Source organism: Micropterus dolomieu, linkage group LG17, assembly GCF_021292245.1.
Source record: "Micropterus dolomieu isolate WLL.071019.BEF.003 ecotype Adirondacks linkage group LG17, ASM2129224v1, whole genome shotgun sequence".
NCBI lineage: Eukaryota > Metazoa > Chordata > Actinopteri > Centrarchiformes > Centrarchidae > Micropterus > Micropterus dolomieu.
Genome location: NC_060166.1, coordinates 25,876,059 through 25,895,027, shown reverse-complemented (window position 1 = coordinate 25,895,027; position 18,969 = coordinate 25,876,059). Strand labels below are relative to the sequence as shown.

The following is an 18,969-nucleotide window of genomic DNA, read 5'->3' as shown; positions in this document are numbered from 1 at the left end:
ACAAAGAAATATGACCACATTACTCCTATTTTAGCTTCATTACACTGGCTCCCAGTATGTTTTAGAATTGACTTTAAAATTCTATTGATCACTTTTAAAGCTCTTCATGGTCTCTCGCCTTGTTATATTTCTGACCTTTTAGTCCCATACGCACCAGCACGTACCTTGAGATCCTCGGGCAGAGGTCTGTTGTCTGTTCCAGAGTCTCGACTGAAAACTAAAGGGGACAGAGCGTTTGCTGTCAGGGCCCCGAGGCTCTGGAACAGCCTGCCCGAGGAAATCAGGTCGGCTGAGTCAGTGAACTCTTTTAAGTCCCTTCTTAAAACATACTTTTATAGGAGAGCTTTTCCCGATCTTATTTGACTTTATTTTATCCCTTTTATTTTATAGTATTTTACTAATTTTATATTAAATTTTCATGCTCTTATCTTTTTTTTTTGTATTATTCTTTACACTTGTTAAAGCACTTTGTAACTTGTTTTTGAAAAGTGCTCTACAAATAAGGATTATTATTATTATTATATAGAGAAAGATAAATCAACAGTTCTACTACACGAAAGCGCACCACACAAACCAACACATACAAACAGAGTTGTACAGATATATACAGTTACTGTATGTATTATGAAATGACTTTGTCATGTCATCTTACATACTCGAACACATATTGTTGCTTCAGTGGAGAAACATTTTTCCTGAAAGTGTATCCCTCTAGCCAATGCACAAAAAAAGAAAATTTCATTATTCAATTTGTAATTTCAAGATAAAACTGTAACTGTTTACTTTGAGTTACATATAAATAAATAAAAAAGTAACCATTATATATATACCAAAATAAATAATAAAGGCTATAAATATCCAGATATTCTGATACTCTTCTGGCAGGATAGTATTCAAACATAAATGTGGATTCAGTAGCTTCTCTCCCCTTGGTACAACATTTCTAACAAACATTTAGACAAGATACTTGGTCCTCATTTTGAATTTTTGGAATTACATTTTGTGTTTCTCTGTTCCCATATGGTAACTTTTCTGCTCCACTCCACAATTGGTGTAATATACCCTTCAGCCAGAGACAGGAATGCAGACTGTAACATTTAACACCAGTCACCGACTGGAGCTTTAATAAAAAAAGTATTCCATGTTGTTGTTAAATCAAATGAAAAATCAAAATGTTTATATAGAACGAGTACAAAATTACATGTGAAACACATAATATTTGCAGATTTTCATCCTTCCATTCACTACCTCTCACACACCAAATTTAAGCTCACTGTTTTCAGTAAAGATCTAATTTCATGGTACCTCAGCTTAAAAACCCCTGAGAGGCTAAAGGCTGTGTAGCTAATGGAATTCACATGGATTACTAAAATCAAAGGTCGCATTATGTCTCAGATTTGGTGCCAGTCAAAAGTCCGAACATTCAGCTGGCTACATATCCTTACATTAAATCAGCTGCCCCCTGGTTTCTTTCGTTCATGCCTACATTTCCCATGAGTACCTTTACCTAGGCATGACCCAGTGTCTAGCAGTACACAGCTAGAAACATCTGGAGTTGATTGTGAAACATGGTAGGTTAACTCTAATGCAGCACTGAACCTGGAGAAAAAGTGTATGTGTGTGTGTGTGTGCGCGTTTGTTTTCATTGTGTTCTGATGAACAGGAGCTCAAGTCCAGCCCACATACGTTATCAACCTCAGACTAAAACAGAAGCCAAGCTTACTGGACAGGAAACCACCTTCTTATAGGCCAGCATATCCATTAGTGTTCACATTCATGCTGCGCGCGCGCACACACACACACACACACGGTTGGGGGCATTCTGGGGTTGACTGGTTGGAGAATCCATGGACATGGTTGAGAGGCTCTCAACAAGGTTCAACTGTTACTCATCAACCCCTATTGGCTACTAATCAATCAAGCTCAATCCTGTTGGCCACAAACCACTTAGACCTCTTAGAATAGGAGAAAGAAAGTACAGGGAGAGACAAATCAGATAAAAGCAGTGGGAGTGGGCAGGAAAGCGAGCAAAATATTTGCGCTAAAGCTGCATCCAACTGTAACCACAAGCTGCTCATAATGGAGTTTTACTCCTTAACCCCTAATCCTTTTTAAAAACCTATAATAATCCATGAATTAACCTATTAGTTTACCCAAATGTGAATCATAAACATCTGAATGCTGTTTAGAATACAACTTCTTCAAAACATTAATTTTCACCTGAAAACATTTCAACTTCATGTAAACCAGAATCCTAATGATCCCACATGAGTTCCTAAAATAAAATACCAGATCATCATTTGTTAGCTGAATTTTAGGGTCATTACCATTTTGGCTACTGACAGCCTTACAGGTAAATTGCCTGGAATGCCATTTACATGACACTGGAGAATGGGATGGTTAGGGAATCTGCATGTTTGTGGGGAGAGTTTTCTCATTTGTGTGGGTGGGTGGGTGTACAGTGTTGGATTATTGCTAAATAGATGAATGATGGTGGTAAATAGTTGAGACATCCAATGTAGAAATGTGGGAGAAGGGTGTTAGAAACTGAAATAATAGAAGAAAGAAATCCTATCTGCTGCTTGGCCATCTCATGAGCTACTTACACGGAAGCGAACACACACGCTCACTGGAAAGAAAATCACTCTGGCCAAATAGATAGCACAGGCATCTACCACACATCATCACAACTGTGCCAGCATCTTAGTAGTGTACAACCAGTTCTTCAACACACAAGCAGAATTAACAAATCTTCTGAGAAATGTTGAGATAAGACTCCAAGTGGAGCGTTCGCACACACACACACACACACACACACACACACACACACACACACGGTTCAAAGTAGGAGTGTTGAGACTATGGCATAGTCAAACAAACAGAAGGAGGGGGAAAAAACTAGAACAGAATGTGTTGGGATTACACACTTGCACGCATACACAGAAAGGATATGATAGACAAAAAAAACACAAGTCCATGACTACTAAAAAGAAAGGATAGGATAGAGAAAGAAAAAAGCTGAGAAGAGGTAGAGATGGAAACCTTAACAATACTGAATGTTTATATGATGCCCAGCATCATACTGGAAAAATGGTGGGGAAGTGAAGATGAGAGAGGAGCCAGCTGGTGTGGACTCAGTGTTATGTAAGTGTTCCTGTGAGTTCCAGAGTGCAGCAGATCAACACTTTCCCTGCTGCGTGACAATAGCTCAGTCTTACTCAGGGTTGGTTTCCAATAACCAGTTCCATTTTGGATCCAATTCAAAGCTGATAAAATAAGTAGATCTGTTAAGCTAAGAGTTGAACAAATCTTTTATTGACACTTTTATTTTCTCTCCTTTCATAACCAGCAAAGAGGAAAGTACAAACAATATCAAATAAGTAAGCAAAACCAGACATTTCAATGTCAAACTTTAATTTTGTGTTCGTCAATAATTGTTATAGGGCTGGAACTAACACAGCAAATCCTCACATTGGAGAAACTGGAAGCAGAGAATGTTTAGCGTTTGTGCTTAAAATGCCTTTAACAAATCAAAATAGTTGCCCGTTATGTCAATCTACTACTTGTTACAGCTCAGATATAGAACCTTTTGTTACTTAAAATTGTTAAAAGCAGAACTAATTCAGATTTGATAAGAGATCTGAAAGTGGATATGATACTAGATTCACTTTCACTTAAACACTATTAAACCCCAACCGCAGGCAGCAGTGTGCGCTCTGTATTAAGAAATATAGGCCTATAAAACTGAAAACATTCTAAAGGTCATGAGTATGTTTTCTTCCTACTGTGTAGGCTAAGTGCTGTGGCTTTGACCTTTCAAACCTTCCTTCTGGTGATCATGGTATTCTTAATGATGAGAAAAGAAGAAGCCGAAAGGGTACACAACATTATTGCATTTGGCAACAAAGCGCAGTGAACTGCTTGTAAGCTAACCCACACCCCCACTACTACCCAGCTACACACACTTGGAGTCATGAAGACAAGGGAAAGAGCTATTATACCATTATGTCTAGGAGGGTTTGTGACCTGGCTGCGCATGGCTCCTGTACCCCTCGTGTATTTTTGTTTTGATTACTGCAGATGGAGAGCAGTAGAGTACCGTGCCACAGCAGGGCTCCAGCGCTCCCCGCAGCACAAACCAATATTATAACAGCTTCTCCCATTCAAACGCACACACACGCACAAATACACACTCCGATTCTGGAGCACTCCCTTTCCCAAATCCCTCTTCCAAACACTGCCTGACACCACACACTGGTGGAGTCTGCCATCCCTGATCAGATTCCCAGAACAATATCATATGGAATGCCTCTTTTCTTTTTTCAGTGATTTTTAGGAATTCTTAAGTCTGTGAGTGGCGGTAAAATCAGTTCCAGACACAGAGGGAGACGGACGGGAAAGGATATTTCTTTGGCACAAATAGACACAGTGCAAGCACACACCCACAGTACACACACGCAAATGAAAACCACATCATTTCAAGGAAGTCCTCTTTATGGCCTGCTTCATGGTGCTGCATAAAACTAGGAAGAACAGTGGAGGGGTGAGCAGGCTCACTGACAGGCCTGACAATGAGCAGGTCTGCCTAGCTCCACATGAGTCATGGCACCAAGACATGTTGAAACTCTAACAACATTCAGAAAAACAGATTCATAATGCCAAGTCGTAGCAGATTCAGGTAACTGCACCTGTTCAGCGTAATAAACAAACCTATTAAGGAGGGGTGGGGGGGTAGTGTGGATGATCAATCTGTTTCTACAGTAACATCTGCAGATGCCAATCCCTCTTGACTTTCTCAACCCTGCCGGTAATGACGGTGGGATAATACACTTAGATCGCAAGACAAGACAATAAATGATATTGGGTTCACGAGAGCAAAACCAGAAAGATGTTAACACCATTTTTAAGAAAGCTTCAATGATGAAAAATATGAAAATGAATGTCTTTTATTTGACCAAAAGTCACAAAATGGAAAACATTTAAAAGTAGCGGGGCCCCGAGATCTCGTCACACCCCTACTTCACACAGTGTCTTTCATTTCAGCTCGATAATTGTTCTTCAACTTAACGGCTTTCCCAGGACAAGTTAAAACATGGAGAAAACCATATTACACGCCGTGCACTCAAGGTCTTCGCCATATGCGGTTCTGCACTCACACAGTGAAAAACAAAGGCTTTTGGTTACACTTTCACCCTCAACATGTCAGAACAGGTGAGTCATGAGCAAATCCTGCACAACAAGGCCACACTTAGATCAGCTAAATACAACAAAGAACAGTCTAACAGTTACACGCAGTCTTAGACAGACTCACCTCTTCTTCCTGGTGACGATGAGGACGTCATTGAAGAGGAAGAAATAGACCTGTTGCCGTGACATCCGCTTGTGGAAGATGCCGTTTTCCTCCACAAATGCAGTCAGCTCTCCTCTCTTTACCATCCACCTGGAGGATGAGACCAGGGGGAAAGGCTGGAGGAAAAGAAGAAAGAGAATGTGATTAACAGGAAAAGGCAACAATTCTAACCAATAAAGCATTTTAAAATGTCCGTAATGTTGGTGCTGTCAGGAAATGCTAAATCACAGTTTGTGTGTTCCTGTGTGAACAGCTGGCTTTGCAGACTGAGAATATGTTTCGCTAGACATCTGTGAATCCCAATTGCGCCAACAGCTATTTCCCACATTACTTAGACACACTTGAGCCTGCCAAGCCTTGTGTGCATTATGTGCATTGATACTCGCCAAGTGAGTTACGGTGGTGTGTAGTCTCTGTATTGCTGTCTGCATGTGTGTACATGACTGCATAAGCCTATGATTTAAATATTTAATAAATAGACAAGAAATAGTCCAACATTTTAGGAAATACACTTATTTGCTTTATTGCCCAGAGTTAGATGAGGAGATCAATACCACTGCGTAAATTTGAAGCAATAACTAGTAGCCAGTTAACTTAGCTTAGAATGAAGATTAGAAATGGGGGGAAACAGCTAACAAGGTTCTCTCTATTAGTAATGAAATCCACCCAATATCACCAGCTCATCTGAGCTTTATTGGACACAGTGACTCCAGCTCAGGAAACAGTCTGACAGTAAAGGTGCAACTTTTTATACTTTGGATTAAAGAAATTAGATATAACATGTTATGGTGCCCTGTGACGTTTACATTCAGTTTTACCACAATGCATTGTTGTGTCTAACAATTGCCTGCCTCAGTTCAACAAAATGTGGACCTAATAATCTGCTCTACAGCACTACTGAAGGTCAAAAACTCCACTGGATTAATTAGTGAGCTTCAGTTGTGCTGGTGGGAGGATTTTGCTACCTTTAGACAGAGTCAGGCTATGTGTTTCCCCCTTTTTTCCAGTCTTGATGCTAAACTAAGCTTACTGGCTGGCTGTAGCTTCATGTTTAAAAGGACACATATGGTGGTTATCTCTTAACAAGAAAAGGAATAAGCGCATTACCCAAAATGTCGAACTATGATGCTTAACATCATAGTCATGTCATGTCAGTTCTTAACCAGAATTATCTTGTCAACAGAAACGCTCCCTCAACTGTGTAACAATTTGAGGTATTTTACGCCATGTTCCTACCTTGATCTTGAACTCCAGCTGAGAGTTGATGGTATACATCATCTCTGTTCTCTCCATTGTGCGAGCTCCTTCATTACACTTTCTTACCACCTGCTCTCACACACAAATGTACACAGTGTCTGTTAATCAATGTACTTGTACTCATTTGTCGTAAAATACCTGCATACTATGATGTACTCAAATATATATATATTTATACACATATATACATACACACACGCGCAACAACATAAAATCCACAATGAGTTTGTATAACATTTCACCACACACCTTGCTAACTGCTTGTAAAGCCCTCTTACACTCTTCATATTGGTCCAAGTCTTTTTGTGTCTTCTGACAAATTGTCTGCAACACAGGGAGTCAGAGCTCAAATGACTTGAACAAATGTATAATGTAAACACGTTCATGAGCAAATGTCCACAACAATTCACTGTACCCATGCATACCACACTCTATCAAAGGCCTGATAAAACATTAATGCCTAAAGGAAGCTGTGGGAAGAAATTAATTGAAACCAAACTTTCTCAGGATCCAAAAGCCTCTGAGTGTACAAGCACAAACCCCAGAGTCCCTAGGGAGACACTGACAGAAGACAGGGGAGACGGGATGAAAGCAGGGACAGGGAGGCGCAGTAGGAATGGAATAATAAGAAGCATAAAACTGAAGAAGAAAAGAACCAATAAAAGGAAGAGAGAGAAGTTAAACTAGTTAAGAGAGTGAGGGAATGATGTAAGGCCACACAAACATCTTTGAGGTTAGAATCCATCCCATGTAGAGTCAGTCAGGCCCAAATGAATAAACAAACTGTTGTGCAAAAGTCAAAGTCTTGAAATTCCAAAGCTCATGCTACTATATGCCTGCACTCACATCCATGAGCAGGGGCAAGCGAGTGATCCTCTGCATGGGCAGGATGAGGAAGGAGATCATGGGGAGGTTCCTGCAATCTGGGTGGCCCTCTATCCTGGTCAGCACCTCCTTAAAAACTGGATTCTTGGACCTGCAAGAGAGGACAGAGAGCGACTGGGTGTTCAGATGGAGCAGGAACTGATGATACACAGAGAAAGAAGAAAAAGTGAGTGGGAGGAAGAGCAAATTCCCTTGTTCAAAGTCTTAGAACAGTTATGTTGGCTCATATCCATAAGATATATGATAAGAACAACAGATGTTATATTTATGTGTGTTTGCTCGGTCACTCACACCAGCCTCTGCAGAGTTCGCTGCTGGTAGACCTCATTGGAGCAGTATGTGATGTAGGGATCAAAGTTCGCCTGGGCATGCTTGCAAACAATGTCGCTGATGTCATCGATCACTATGTTCTGTTGGTGTCTTTCTTCCAGTTCCTTAAAGAACCTGAACACAGGATGAACACGGGTCAGTATGTCGGGGATTCATATGGTACATGAGTCAGAAGCATCAAATCATAAGTCATCCCGCACTGAGGAAAATATAGGATGCACTGACAGATACAAAGTCAGGAAGCACCGCCAACACCTTTCGTCTAAACCCACTGTAGGATCACAAGAGAGGAACTCCCTGCCTTTTAAAATAGACATAGCCTACCATTAACCATAACACAGAGGCTTTTCCTCTTCCTGAGCACCACCAGATGGCCGGTTTTAACGGCACGCCACATGGCCAGCTTCAAGAGAATAAGTGTTTGTGCATGCACAATCCATGGTGACAAACAGGAAGGTGTTCACAGACACAGGACGCTGACCTTGACCAGTTGGACTGAGTTTGAGCTCCCTACCCATCCCTACAACCTCCACACGCAGATGCAAAAAAACAATGCTTCTTGTGACCGCGTAGCCTGACCTTGTACTCTCTGAACTATACCTTTTCTAATCAGGGCATGAGCACACAGGAAAACAGAAAACACACACACACACACACACACACACACACACACACGTTGCCCTGTCCTCTGGCCCATGTCCTAAAGGTGCATTCAGGTATTTAACAGGTCAAAGCTGCTCGAGTTCAGGCTGAGCTCCCACCTGGGGCAAAACTCACTGACCCCAATAACAGCATGCTGTGCTGAGGGAAGAGGTCAAAGAAGGGGAGTTAAAACAGGGTGAAAGGGACATGCCCAAAATTAGTCTGCAAACTAAGAATTATAAATGAAAATGTAAGAGTTCTACCAGCAGAAGAATACACTTTTTTGAATCAGCATTCAGAATATGGTACGGGAATGAATGAGGTATGTCATATCCCTGGGCTGCAAGTGAAATACAACCACACACCACCTGCGTTTAAAATACTAAACAGTCCTCCCACTCACCATCACACACAGACTACACAGGAGCCTGCAGGTGGTGCAATATTTCTGCTATTTTCTTTGAGAGGCTGACTATCTGTTCCAAGCATAATATCTTGCTTAACCAGTGCAACAAGTAATTTTTTTTATAATAAGAGCTACTGTCTCTCCGTCTCTGTGCCCTCCACTCTCCTCCCTGGGGATATACAGGTTTAAGTATTTAAGTGGGGAGGGTAAAGTATTGCTTTAATGTGTGTGGCCTGTGTATAGGAATGAGAAAGGGGAGTGAGATGGGATGCAGCATGTTTGAATACAGTAAGAAATTTTTGAGGGATTTTTATCCCAATGTACCTAATAAGTAGGGATGCACTGATCCAAAACTGATATCACATATCGGCCCGATACTGACTGAAATCGCTGGATGGGGTATCAGTGACAAGGGGGGTGATTTATGTGGCTGATCTGCGCCGGTGGACCTGAACAATTTGCCTAGAGAGCCAACATCGCAATTTATTTTACAAAGTTAGGAAGCAATGCTTAAGTCAAGCCTGATGTTGCCTTGGACATAAAAGAATGATTCCCAGTCTCTTCTTCACAGTAAGGAATCCAGCTTAATAATGTTACACTGGTATTGGATTGGTACTTTGTATGGGCTGATACCCAAAGCCCAGGTATAGGTATTGGGACTGAAAAAGTCAGATCGGTTATATATCGGTTATTAATAAGCTGCAGAAAGTGAGGAGTAATGTTTGTTCGCTCAAATGTAGATGGTATGCTGTATGCAATAAAAAATGTGAAATATTTCTGTCTGTGGAGGGAGCCACAGTCCTGACATTGAATCGTTGAGCAAATGTCATGAACAGTTGCACAGGGGAGGCAGTGAATGCTCTGCAAGTATGCACACACACACACACACACACACACACACACACACACACAAAGCCACGATAAACTAAAACTCAGTAAAATGTCTTAAAAAGGCTTATGACACAGCCTAGGCAAAAGAAAGACTACGGCTGGCTTAACCTAATTTCACGCTTAGATTTATGAGCCCAGAGCTTCCAGCAAGCCTCTGGTTAAGAGGTCACACATGAAAACAAAAGCCCAGGGTTAACATATTCAGAGCACTCATTGCATTTGACTTGGCACATCAGAATAATCTGATTGGACGTCGACATGTCACACTGCTGTGGTGTTAGCCTTGGTTTAGAGTGTGATATTAACACTGGTTTTTAAAAAAATATAACCTTGGAAACTTGGTTACAACGTGTTGGCAGAGCAGGCTCAGTGGGGCTAAGGGAGGGAAGTGTGAAAAAACCTTGGACCTTGGACTAAATGTGGAGTCTTTAGTCTCTATAGTAGGCTTGTAGACTGACAATCAATGCAGCAATAACTTTACAGAAGGATACGTGACGGCAGCCACGGGGAACAGTTTCAGACCAGCTGTTATCATAATGACTACTGACCTAGGAATATTCACGCATTAAACAGTTTATCATAGTGAATAGTAATTTTATAAAAATAATAAAAACACATGGCACAACAACATATGGGGTCAGAAATTCTTCTATCAATTACTTGTAGAAATAATGGTGCAGAGGGAGCAAGTTCATGGTTACCTGGCCTATAACATCATTACACAGCTCACACGAATGCACTGTAAATCATAATGGATGGGTAAACTCAGAGGGCTCATAGCAGCAAATTTTGTTTCTTGTTGTTCCACTCAATGTGCCCCTTGCTTCTTCTCAGGCTCTGTTTTCTGTCTATCAGCATGTGACCTCACATACGCACAGGAAACAGCTCAGTGCTGCTTACTGGAGCTAGAACGTCAGGCTAAAGGAATGGTATCACCGTACAATTAATAGTGTTTACAGACACACATCACATGGAATGAGTGCGGTCCGCCAGCTCTTAAGTGCTATTAAATAAGAAAATGATTTAGCTCTTTTACCACAAACCACTGATAGACATTTCAGGAATATGTAAGAGGAGCCTAAAACAGCATGTAAACACAAAACTTTTTAAAAGGTTTTTGATATTACAGTTTTTCTCAGTCACTTTGGTATTTCTCAGATCAGAATTGAAATTCTCAAAACATCTCATCACTTGTGTACATCCTAAAAGGAATTACTCATTCTTTTGAAATGCTTAAATGATTATGTACAATTGTCTGCAGTTTCCTACATTATCAATCGCTTATGTCATGTTGATCACAATGTATTATACTAGTTCTCTGTTGAATATTTTTACATCCCCAAAACATCTAGGCATTAGCTCATTGCACTGTCTATTAGACTTTTTTTTTGTAAAGGTGTCCTGAATTGGTGAAGATATTCGTTGTGATGAGAATGAGTATCTGTGGCCAAACCGACAGGAATGACAGCCTAAGGGTTTCCCATGTTTACATTCCTAATTTTGTAATTTTTTCCATTGTGCTCTGCAGTGCTGTAAAAGTACTGTCTTTTTCTTTTCTGTATCACATTTCATGACATGCTCTGTCAACAAATTACAGTTTAACTATGAATCCTGTCCAAACTCTTGCAATGTATAACTTTGTACTGATGAAACAGATATTTGCCATACTCAACAAGCGCAGCCTTGTGCATTTTCAATTATTGTCATCCAAACTTTAGCCATAGTTTACATAAGCAAATACTTCCAGAGAACTTCTGTTATATTGACAATATAATAATATAGCTATGGCTAATAATATAACATGGCTAAACATTTTGACTGTCTTGTTTACAATCAATGTCACAAGGGGTTGTTATTCTGAAGGCACTGACATGTTCACTGACATTAATATTTACTTTTGAGAGACAGACTAAGGATTTTGAGCATGTAATCCACTGTGTTATGATGTTTGTGCAATCTGTTTAGAGAAATGCACTTATTGGTTAGCAAATGTTAAAGATGATTCGAGAAATGCACCAAAGTGAATGAGACAAACTGTCAAAAAAAGTTCTACAAACATGCAAGAGCACCAAAGATGAAAACACAAAACAATATACATCTGATAAGATATGTCTAGAAAAGATACACATTACAACAACGCAACCACACACTTACTTTTTGCTAGCTTCACAGACATCGGCAATGTTGGAGAAGAGGTGGTGGTGTTCGGTCTTGGTCATGGCCTCGCTGAGCTCTGCAGAGTTCTTGAACATGCGGATCAGGATCTCCAGACTGTGCAGATAAGAGTGCTCTGACGAAATCACCTCAAAAATGGCCTGATGAAGAGCAACAGAGAGAAGGGGAAACCAAGACTGTGAGACTGAAAAGAGGGGACTATTCATGTTTGTGTGTATGTGTGTGTGTGTGTGTGTGTGTGTGTGTGTGTCTGTGTGTGTGTCTGTGTGTGTGTGTGGAGGTGGGGGGGGGGTAGTCCTCACAATATTGAATTTATTACATTCTATTGAGACTTTGCATGCTTTTGTCATCCGACTAGGTCTGACTCACTCACTGCTGTATGAGATGGGCTCTGTCATGAACATGCTTGACATACCTATACTCTACATTCATGCTTGGAATACTTTTTAACAATACCATGCATGTCTAAGCACTTTCAAGTATTTGTCCAACAATTTAATGTTTCATCTCATCTGTCTCCAAAGGTAAATATTTACCGGAACATGTCTTTCTCCTTCTATTTACAATGCGTCTGCTTTAAAGATATAATAGTCCATGATGCATGTTTCCTGCTGTGCTCCTTTAACAGCTTTTGATTGGTCTAGAGGAGTTTACAGAGACCAAATGGAGTACCAGACTCCCTCAGTGCTTGGTAACTCTTAGCTCTTAATGTGCATCTAGCCCAGAATTGGTTTATACTGTGATTCCTACCTCTTGCCTTTTGCGTTCCTCCTGAGTCATCTGGTCACAGAGACCACGTTTCTTGACCTAAATAGAAAACACAATTTGTTTAAAAAATAAATGAATAAACAACTTCTGAATAATGATTTTAAAGTTGTGAAAAGATTTCAAAAACAAAGTCACACTTGTTTGACTACGGAGTTTGTTTCATTTCAAGGGCCCTTTGAATTTATAGCAGATATGTGTGCATATATGTGTTTGTGTGCAACTGTTGTCCTCACACACAAACAAAGGAGCACTTTGCATACCACACTGAAAAGAAAGCCAAATGAAAAGAAAGATCTTCACTGAATTAAGAGCCTCAGGGCAAGTGCAAAAATAGAAAAAACTGAAGGTAAAATGTCATTTGGCCGCATATGGTTAACAGAAAAGTATATGTGCGTGTTGGTATGTGGCTGCCAAGATTTGGTCCAGAAATATTTAAATAAGACTGAAACAAAGCAATCTTCTTGAATTAACTGGATGTGGAGTGCCACTGAATTAAGCAGCCTGTGGCTTTGCCAAACTGGAGGCAAGGTTGAATAAAAAGCATGCCTCCATCTCATGTTTCACCACGTATAACCAGTGTGATCTAGGGCGCATTCACATTACACCAGATCACACATGCAGGCAGGAATTCCAAGAGGCCATCTTTCCTTATTTCCACTAGCTTCTCATCCTGTTTCGGCACAAACAGGGAAGTGATAATGATCCTGGAGGAGCCTTCCTTCTCTCTGGTATCTGCCCTTCAGCCCTCAGCAAACACAGAGGACAAACAAACCTGCACCAGACCAAATATCTCTTGCAGCACTTTCTTTCTATTCCGTTCACACATCATGTTTATTACTTCTCTTGCTATAACTTTCCCTTCTGCTAAACCTTCGACACTCTATATCAGCAAAACCAGCTATTGATGTAAGGCTTTAAGGTTTTAGTGTGCTATCAACCATGCGCCATGTTGTGCCAACTGAACTTCAACCTGTTTTACAGTTCGACTGGGTGTACTGAAACACAGTTAGGAATTAGGCATTAATCAATAGTAAATGATAAGATCTCTTTTTAAAGCTTTTATCTATGTTTCCGTGTTTGAAGCTGAATAAAACAAACAAAACTTCAGGCAACATGGGGTCATTGGAGTATTAAGCTACAGGACAGCTCCACCTTCTGAAAGTACAGGTGGTGATTTCTGGAAATATGAAAATTCTGAGGTGTGACATTTCATGGAAACCTCGTTAGGTGCTACGGGGACAGTAAGAGAAGGGAGGAGCTGAGTGAGAAAATGTGTTGGAAATGCAAAACTCACACAATGAAAACTTGTATATCTGGTTCTTGGCTTCACTGGAACTAAACTCATCATTGATGTCACATCAGGACAGCTGTGTGTCATCAACAACGTGCCAGCATATTCACCAAAATGCGAAAGAATCCTGCAGTGTTACATCATGTATTGTCTGGCCAAACACATTCACACTAACAGATCCAAAGCTGTAAAGCAGCTATGATGGAAGAAGAGAGCTAGGTCCTGTCAGCCTGGTAAAATCCAACTCAGCTCAATTTAAAAAAAACAAAAACAGCCAGATCGTCTGAATGTAGTATACTTTGAATCCAATTTCCCATTCATTACAGTCCAAGTGCATATCGTTCTCTGCTAATACTAATTGGCTCCGTCTATGCCCTCGCCTGTTTTTGCTGCTGCACAAGTAAACAAGTAAACTGATGGGAATGATGGGAAGTAGAAAACTAAATTAGCTCAATCCTTTCCTCTGTATTCCTCTATCCCTCCATTCCAATCCTTAACTATATTACGTAATGCAGAGTCACCGCACTTCTCTGTAGAGGCAACATTTTAAGCATATTTGCAGTCTGACAAGGCTGTAGAGTTTGCCAACCCACTGGCACTAGGCCCAGCAGTGCTTCCAAAACTTCCTGTGGGTCTGGCTGACTCTGCCTCCCTGCCCACCCGAGTCCTAGAAGATATGCTTCTGTACTCCCTGATAAACAGAGTGAGGGGCAGAGGAACGCAGAAACAGTGGGAGGATGAGTACGGACTGTGGCCAAACTGGAGATGACAGCATTCTTCAGAGCACTAGCATTCCAAGACTTCACAGCCACAGCACAGTGTATACTGTATGTATGTCCGTATACTGGATGTAGAGAAAGAGTGAAAAAGATGTAAGAATTATGTCTGACCACACTGAGTTGACTCCAGGAGATACGTATAGGTCTGTACTGCACCACAATGCCGTTATCAGGTTTGGGTTCTCTCGAATCTGCATCCTCATCTGAGTCATCATGTAATGCCTTCTCCTGGTAATTCTGGTACAGCTCCTCTTCTGAAACACAGTTTTTTTAGACAGATGTTGAAGGAAGGTATTGTTCGTTTGAGAGCGAGGCAGAAAGGGCAAAGAGAACAGACACTAAAAAGAGTAAAATGGAGAGAAAAGTATGGCGGAAACAAAACAGATTCTCACCCTCACTGTCAAACGTCCGCTGACTGGTCAAAATTTTCTTCTTATCTGGACTCTGACAGAGAAACGCAACAAAAAGGTAATGACTTAGACAACTCTAAGGGACCAAGCAGGCGCGCGCACACACACACACACACACACACACAAACTTTCAATGAAATAGACTTGAGGACCTCTATCACCTGTCTATGACCTGTCTATGCTCTTTCTGTTGATCTCCTTCATTGTCCCCTGTCTCATTACAGAGCCACTGTGTATATAAGTGTGTATGTGAGGACATGGTGTCACATTATGTCATGTTTCCAAACAACCACATTAATTGTGTCCTTGTAAGGCCTTGTACGGACTTCTGCTGCTGCTAAGTTTGTTCCACAATACTGGCCTATGTTGTAATTTTACCATTCAGACTGTACCCCTCCAATACTGAAATCCATGTTGAAGCTATCTTTGTGCACAATCAAATATAAATCCATCAGATGGACTGATTAACTGAGTTAAGAGATGGCTGCTAAAAAGTAACTGCAATGCCAAATTTCACAGGGTAACAGGGTTGTATATGTAATTTCTTTTGGCATTAATATTTTGTTATATAGAGCCAGTCGAGTATGTTTAGCTGAGTTTAGTATACTCTTTATGAGAAACACAAATTAACCCAAAAATGTACAACATGGCAAAATTCAGATCGCAAGACATTCAGTCAAAACTTGACAGTTTATAATTGTTTACTTTTGGGACAGTTTTACTCACCTTGTTTTTCCCTGTGCTGGTAGGCTTTTCTATCCCACGGCTAGCAGGATTTGAGATTCTGGGGCTGACAGATTTGGGTGTCCCAGGGCTGGAAAGTGTGGGTGACACAGGGCTCGCAGGCTTGGCTGTTCCTGGGATAGTGAGGCTTACAGTGCCAGGACTTGATGGGGTGACTGGTGAATCTGGTTTATCCCCATCTAGCCCTTTGATGACAGGGTGGGACAACCGATGGGCCTTTGGATCTACCGACGGGACTTCTAAGTCTACTCCACTCACAACGGCCCTCCTGTAGGACGTACTCCTCAGGCCTCTTCTTAGTGTCCCTGTGCTTTCACTTTCCCCATCCATCTCACCGTGGCCCCCTACTGTAGAAAAGTAGGTTCCTGTTTCCACCATGCTGAGGGCTTTCAACGCTCGCTTGGAATGATCCAACCCCAGCAGCCCTGCCAAACCATGGCCTTGCTGCCCAGAGGGAGGCACCTTGTTCTGCCGAATATCAGATGCTAAGCCCTTGGGGATGAGCTGCTGAGTGCCCATCTTCAGGGCAGCAGGACTGTGGGTGCTGAGAACAATGGAGGGAGGGGGAGAGATAGACGGTGAAAGTGAAGGAGAGGGTGAGGTGGACGAAATGGAGGAAGAAGAGGAAGAGGCATGCCTGGTGTCCTGTGAAGATGCGGGCGAAGATGAGGACTGTCTAAGGATTGCCTGGCCTCTGTCTGCCGGCGACGGGGAGCGTGGGGTTGGAGGGTCTGAGGAGGTAAGGGAAGAGAGGGAGGGGATGCTGGAGGTGGAGCTGTGGGAGGGAGTGCGCCGGGCTGGAGGAGAGGGGCTTGATGCAGATGAAAAGGAGGACAGCTCAGGGTGGTTGTAGTTAGGAGTACGTGGAGACAGGACAGGAGAGGAACGCTGAAGACGAACAGCTTCGGGTGAGGACGAGCTCGTCCCAAATGCTATCTGGTCTTTCTGTGAGCTCAGACTGAATGGACTGGACATGCCTTTCTGGGGGTCCTGAAGACCCTTTTCCGGCCATACTGTCACTTTTCTACCGTCACAGTTTCCATTACACACTCTATTGTCCAGTGAAGCGGATCTGCTATCCTCAGACCTAAATTTGGACAGTGAGAAGAGTCCGTTGGAGAGGTGCCCGATGCTGATGCTTCGAACTACTCGGGATTTCCGGGAGGGCTTGTGCAGAACGTGCTTCAACACAACAGTATTTTTGCCCCAACACGGAGGAGTGACCACCAGTCTCTCAGCAGGCTGGCTCAAGGTGAAGGAAGTCTCGCTGTCCTCCGTCATGTCCCCATTTATGTGGTAACTGACAGGTCGCGGTTTGGGTTTGCTTGAGTCCTCTGGTTTTTTATAATAGTCTGTGCGGCGTTTCCACAATGGGGTGATGTTTTTATTGGACAAATCCACATCATTGCCAATATCCATGATCCTAAAGTGTCTGTGTCCACTTCACTATCTGTGTCCAAAACTACAGGTCACAGTGCAAAAACACTGCAGCCCTGCAGAAAACTGGGTCTCACTCCTAAGGGTAAACAAAAGAGAATACTCACAGTCAGTATCAGAGCTCAGTGCAGTTTCCAAATTCCCAAAGTTTACTCATTAACAGGGAGTCAGTGCAGTAGTGGCAGCTAAACTTAAGAAACACATGAGTGAAAAAGTTGTTGAATTGCCAAAACAGAAGCCAAGACAGCAGAGACAGCTGATAATCCTTTTGTATATGTTCGCACAATCCTGTTGTATATGAGCAATCACTCTAATATTCCAAAAGGAAAGCAACAGAGTGTTTAGTGTTTTTATCTTGTGTCACTTGAACCAAACAAATGTGCTCTTTTGTTTGTGTGTATCTGTACAAACATCGCTACATGAAAAAGATAAGACAAGCAATAAACAGATCGTTTCTTAATCAGCTGTAGAAGAAAAAAGTTTAAAGTGTTGGGTCCAACTTACCCCTAATCAGTCGATCTGCTGCAGAATGCGGTCATTGTACCTGCGCTGTCGTGAAAAAAAAAACTTCTTTGGACGAATAACAAAAGTTTATGGGCTTAATCCAGCAGGGTATCGAAACCAAATGAGTTATGTGGAACAAAAGTTGGAGCCGCAGAGTCATTTGCAGTGAAGTTTGTGAGCGACTGGAAACGCAGCAGTGAGGAGTTCCTATGAGCAGCAGTAGAAGGAGGAGGAGGAGGAGGAAGAAGACGAGGAGGGAGGGGAGCTGAACACAAGTGAGAGGGAAAGAACATCACTCCCAAGTTCACAGGACCTCAACTCGGGAATTACTTGAGTTATCGAAGTGGAGGGAGGCATTTTCATTTTACATTTAGTGTTTAATAAAGTTGCACGATGAGATGAGAAGAATATTCTTTTTAGTGTCATTAACTTTCTTATATTAGCATATTGTGCTATGCATAGTCTGTATACTCGTAAAGGACAAGAACAGTCCATTTTAAAACATACTTACATGTTTTGTACACAAATAATCCCTGCAGCATTCATTTTGGGCTACTCAAATGACACGTTGATGTTGTGCGCCATCGGGTGTTTTGTTGAGTAATTGCAACAGTACCACACATTAGTGAGAAACACTGTCTTTTTCATCTAATTTTACAAAAAATGTCCCAAAGTAGCCAACTTGTGAGAGCACTGCTAGTTAGTAAGAGTGGAGGCAGTGGCAGGAAATAGCAATCCACTTTTTTTTAATACTAATGACAAACCACATAACGTTTTCCCCAAAATATTTCAGTACAGACTTCACTACAGTCTAGCTATGTCTTTATAATAACCTCATCCTGCCCGATATCTATATTTGGTACATACAATAGGCTACCATATAGCCATTTTTCTGTTTGTTTTTGTAGTGACATCTGCAGATGATCAAAAATGTAGGCCTATTGACTAATTAGAGGATCTGGGAGGATTTATAGCTTTTAATTCATGCGCCAATAAAAAGCTTTGTTGAGCAGTTTGAGGCTGTAGTTAATTCTTGCATCATTGGAAATGTAAGATTGCGAAATACTGTGTGACAAAGTATTTTCTCATTAAATCCACAC

The 18,969-nt window shown here is 41.5% G+C and overlaps 1 protein-coding gene across 2 annotated transcripts in view; it reads right to left on the bottom strand.

The window, feature by feature from the left end:
• Positions 1-18,134, bottom strand: part of LOC123985539 (rho guanine nucleotide exchange factor 26-like) — a 33,716-nt gene extending 15,582 nt beyond the window's left edge. The window contains exons 1-12 of one of the 2 annotated variants that reach the window (XM_046073134.1): positions 17,870-18,134; positions 15,911-17,444; positions 15,167-15,218; positions 14,886-15,028; positions 12,687-12,743; positions 11,916-12,076; positions 7,784-7,936; positions 7,454-7,583; positions 6,857-6,931; positions 6,587-6,676; positions 5,312-5,466; positions 5,004-5,146 (exon numbers count right to left, since the gene is read on the bottom strand). In XM_046073134.1, the coding sequence (XP_045929090.1) occupies positions 5,086-5,146; positions 5,312-5,466; positions 6,587-6,676; positions 6,857-6,931; positions 7,454-7,583; positions 7,784-7,936; positions 11,916-12,076; positions 12,687-12,743; positions 14,886-15,028; positions 15,167-15,218; positions 15,911-17,347 (2,514 nt within the window). In that variant the 5' untranslated portion in view covers positions 17,348-17,444; positions 17,870-18,134 and the 3' untranslated portion in view covers positions 5,004-5,085. Of the gene's footprint in view, positions 1-5,003; positions 5,147-5,311; positions 5,467-6,586; positions 6,677-6,856; positions 6,932-7,453; positions 7,584-7,783; positions 7,937-11,915; positions 12,077-12,686; positions 12,744-14,885; positions 15,029-15,166; positions 15,219-15,910; positions 17,445-17,869 lie in introns of those variants that run through there. The other variant, XM_046073133.1, reaches the window with a different exon arrangement.
• Positions 18,135-18,969: the final 835 nt, after the last annotated feature.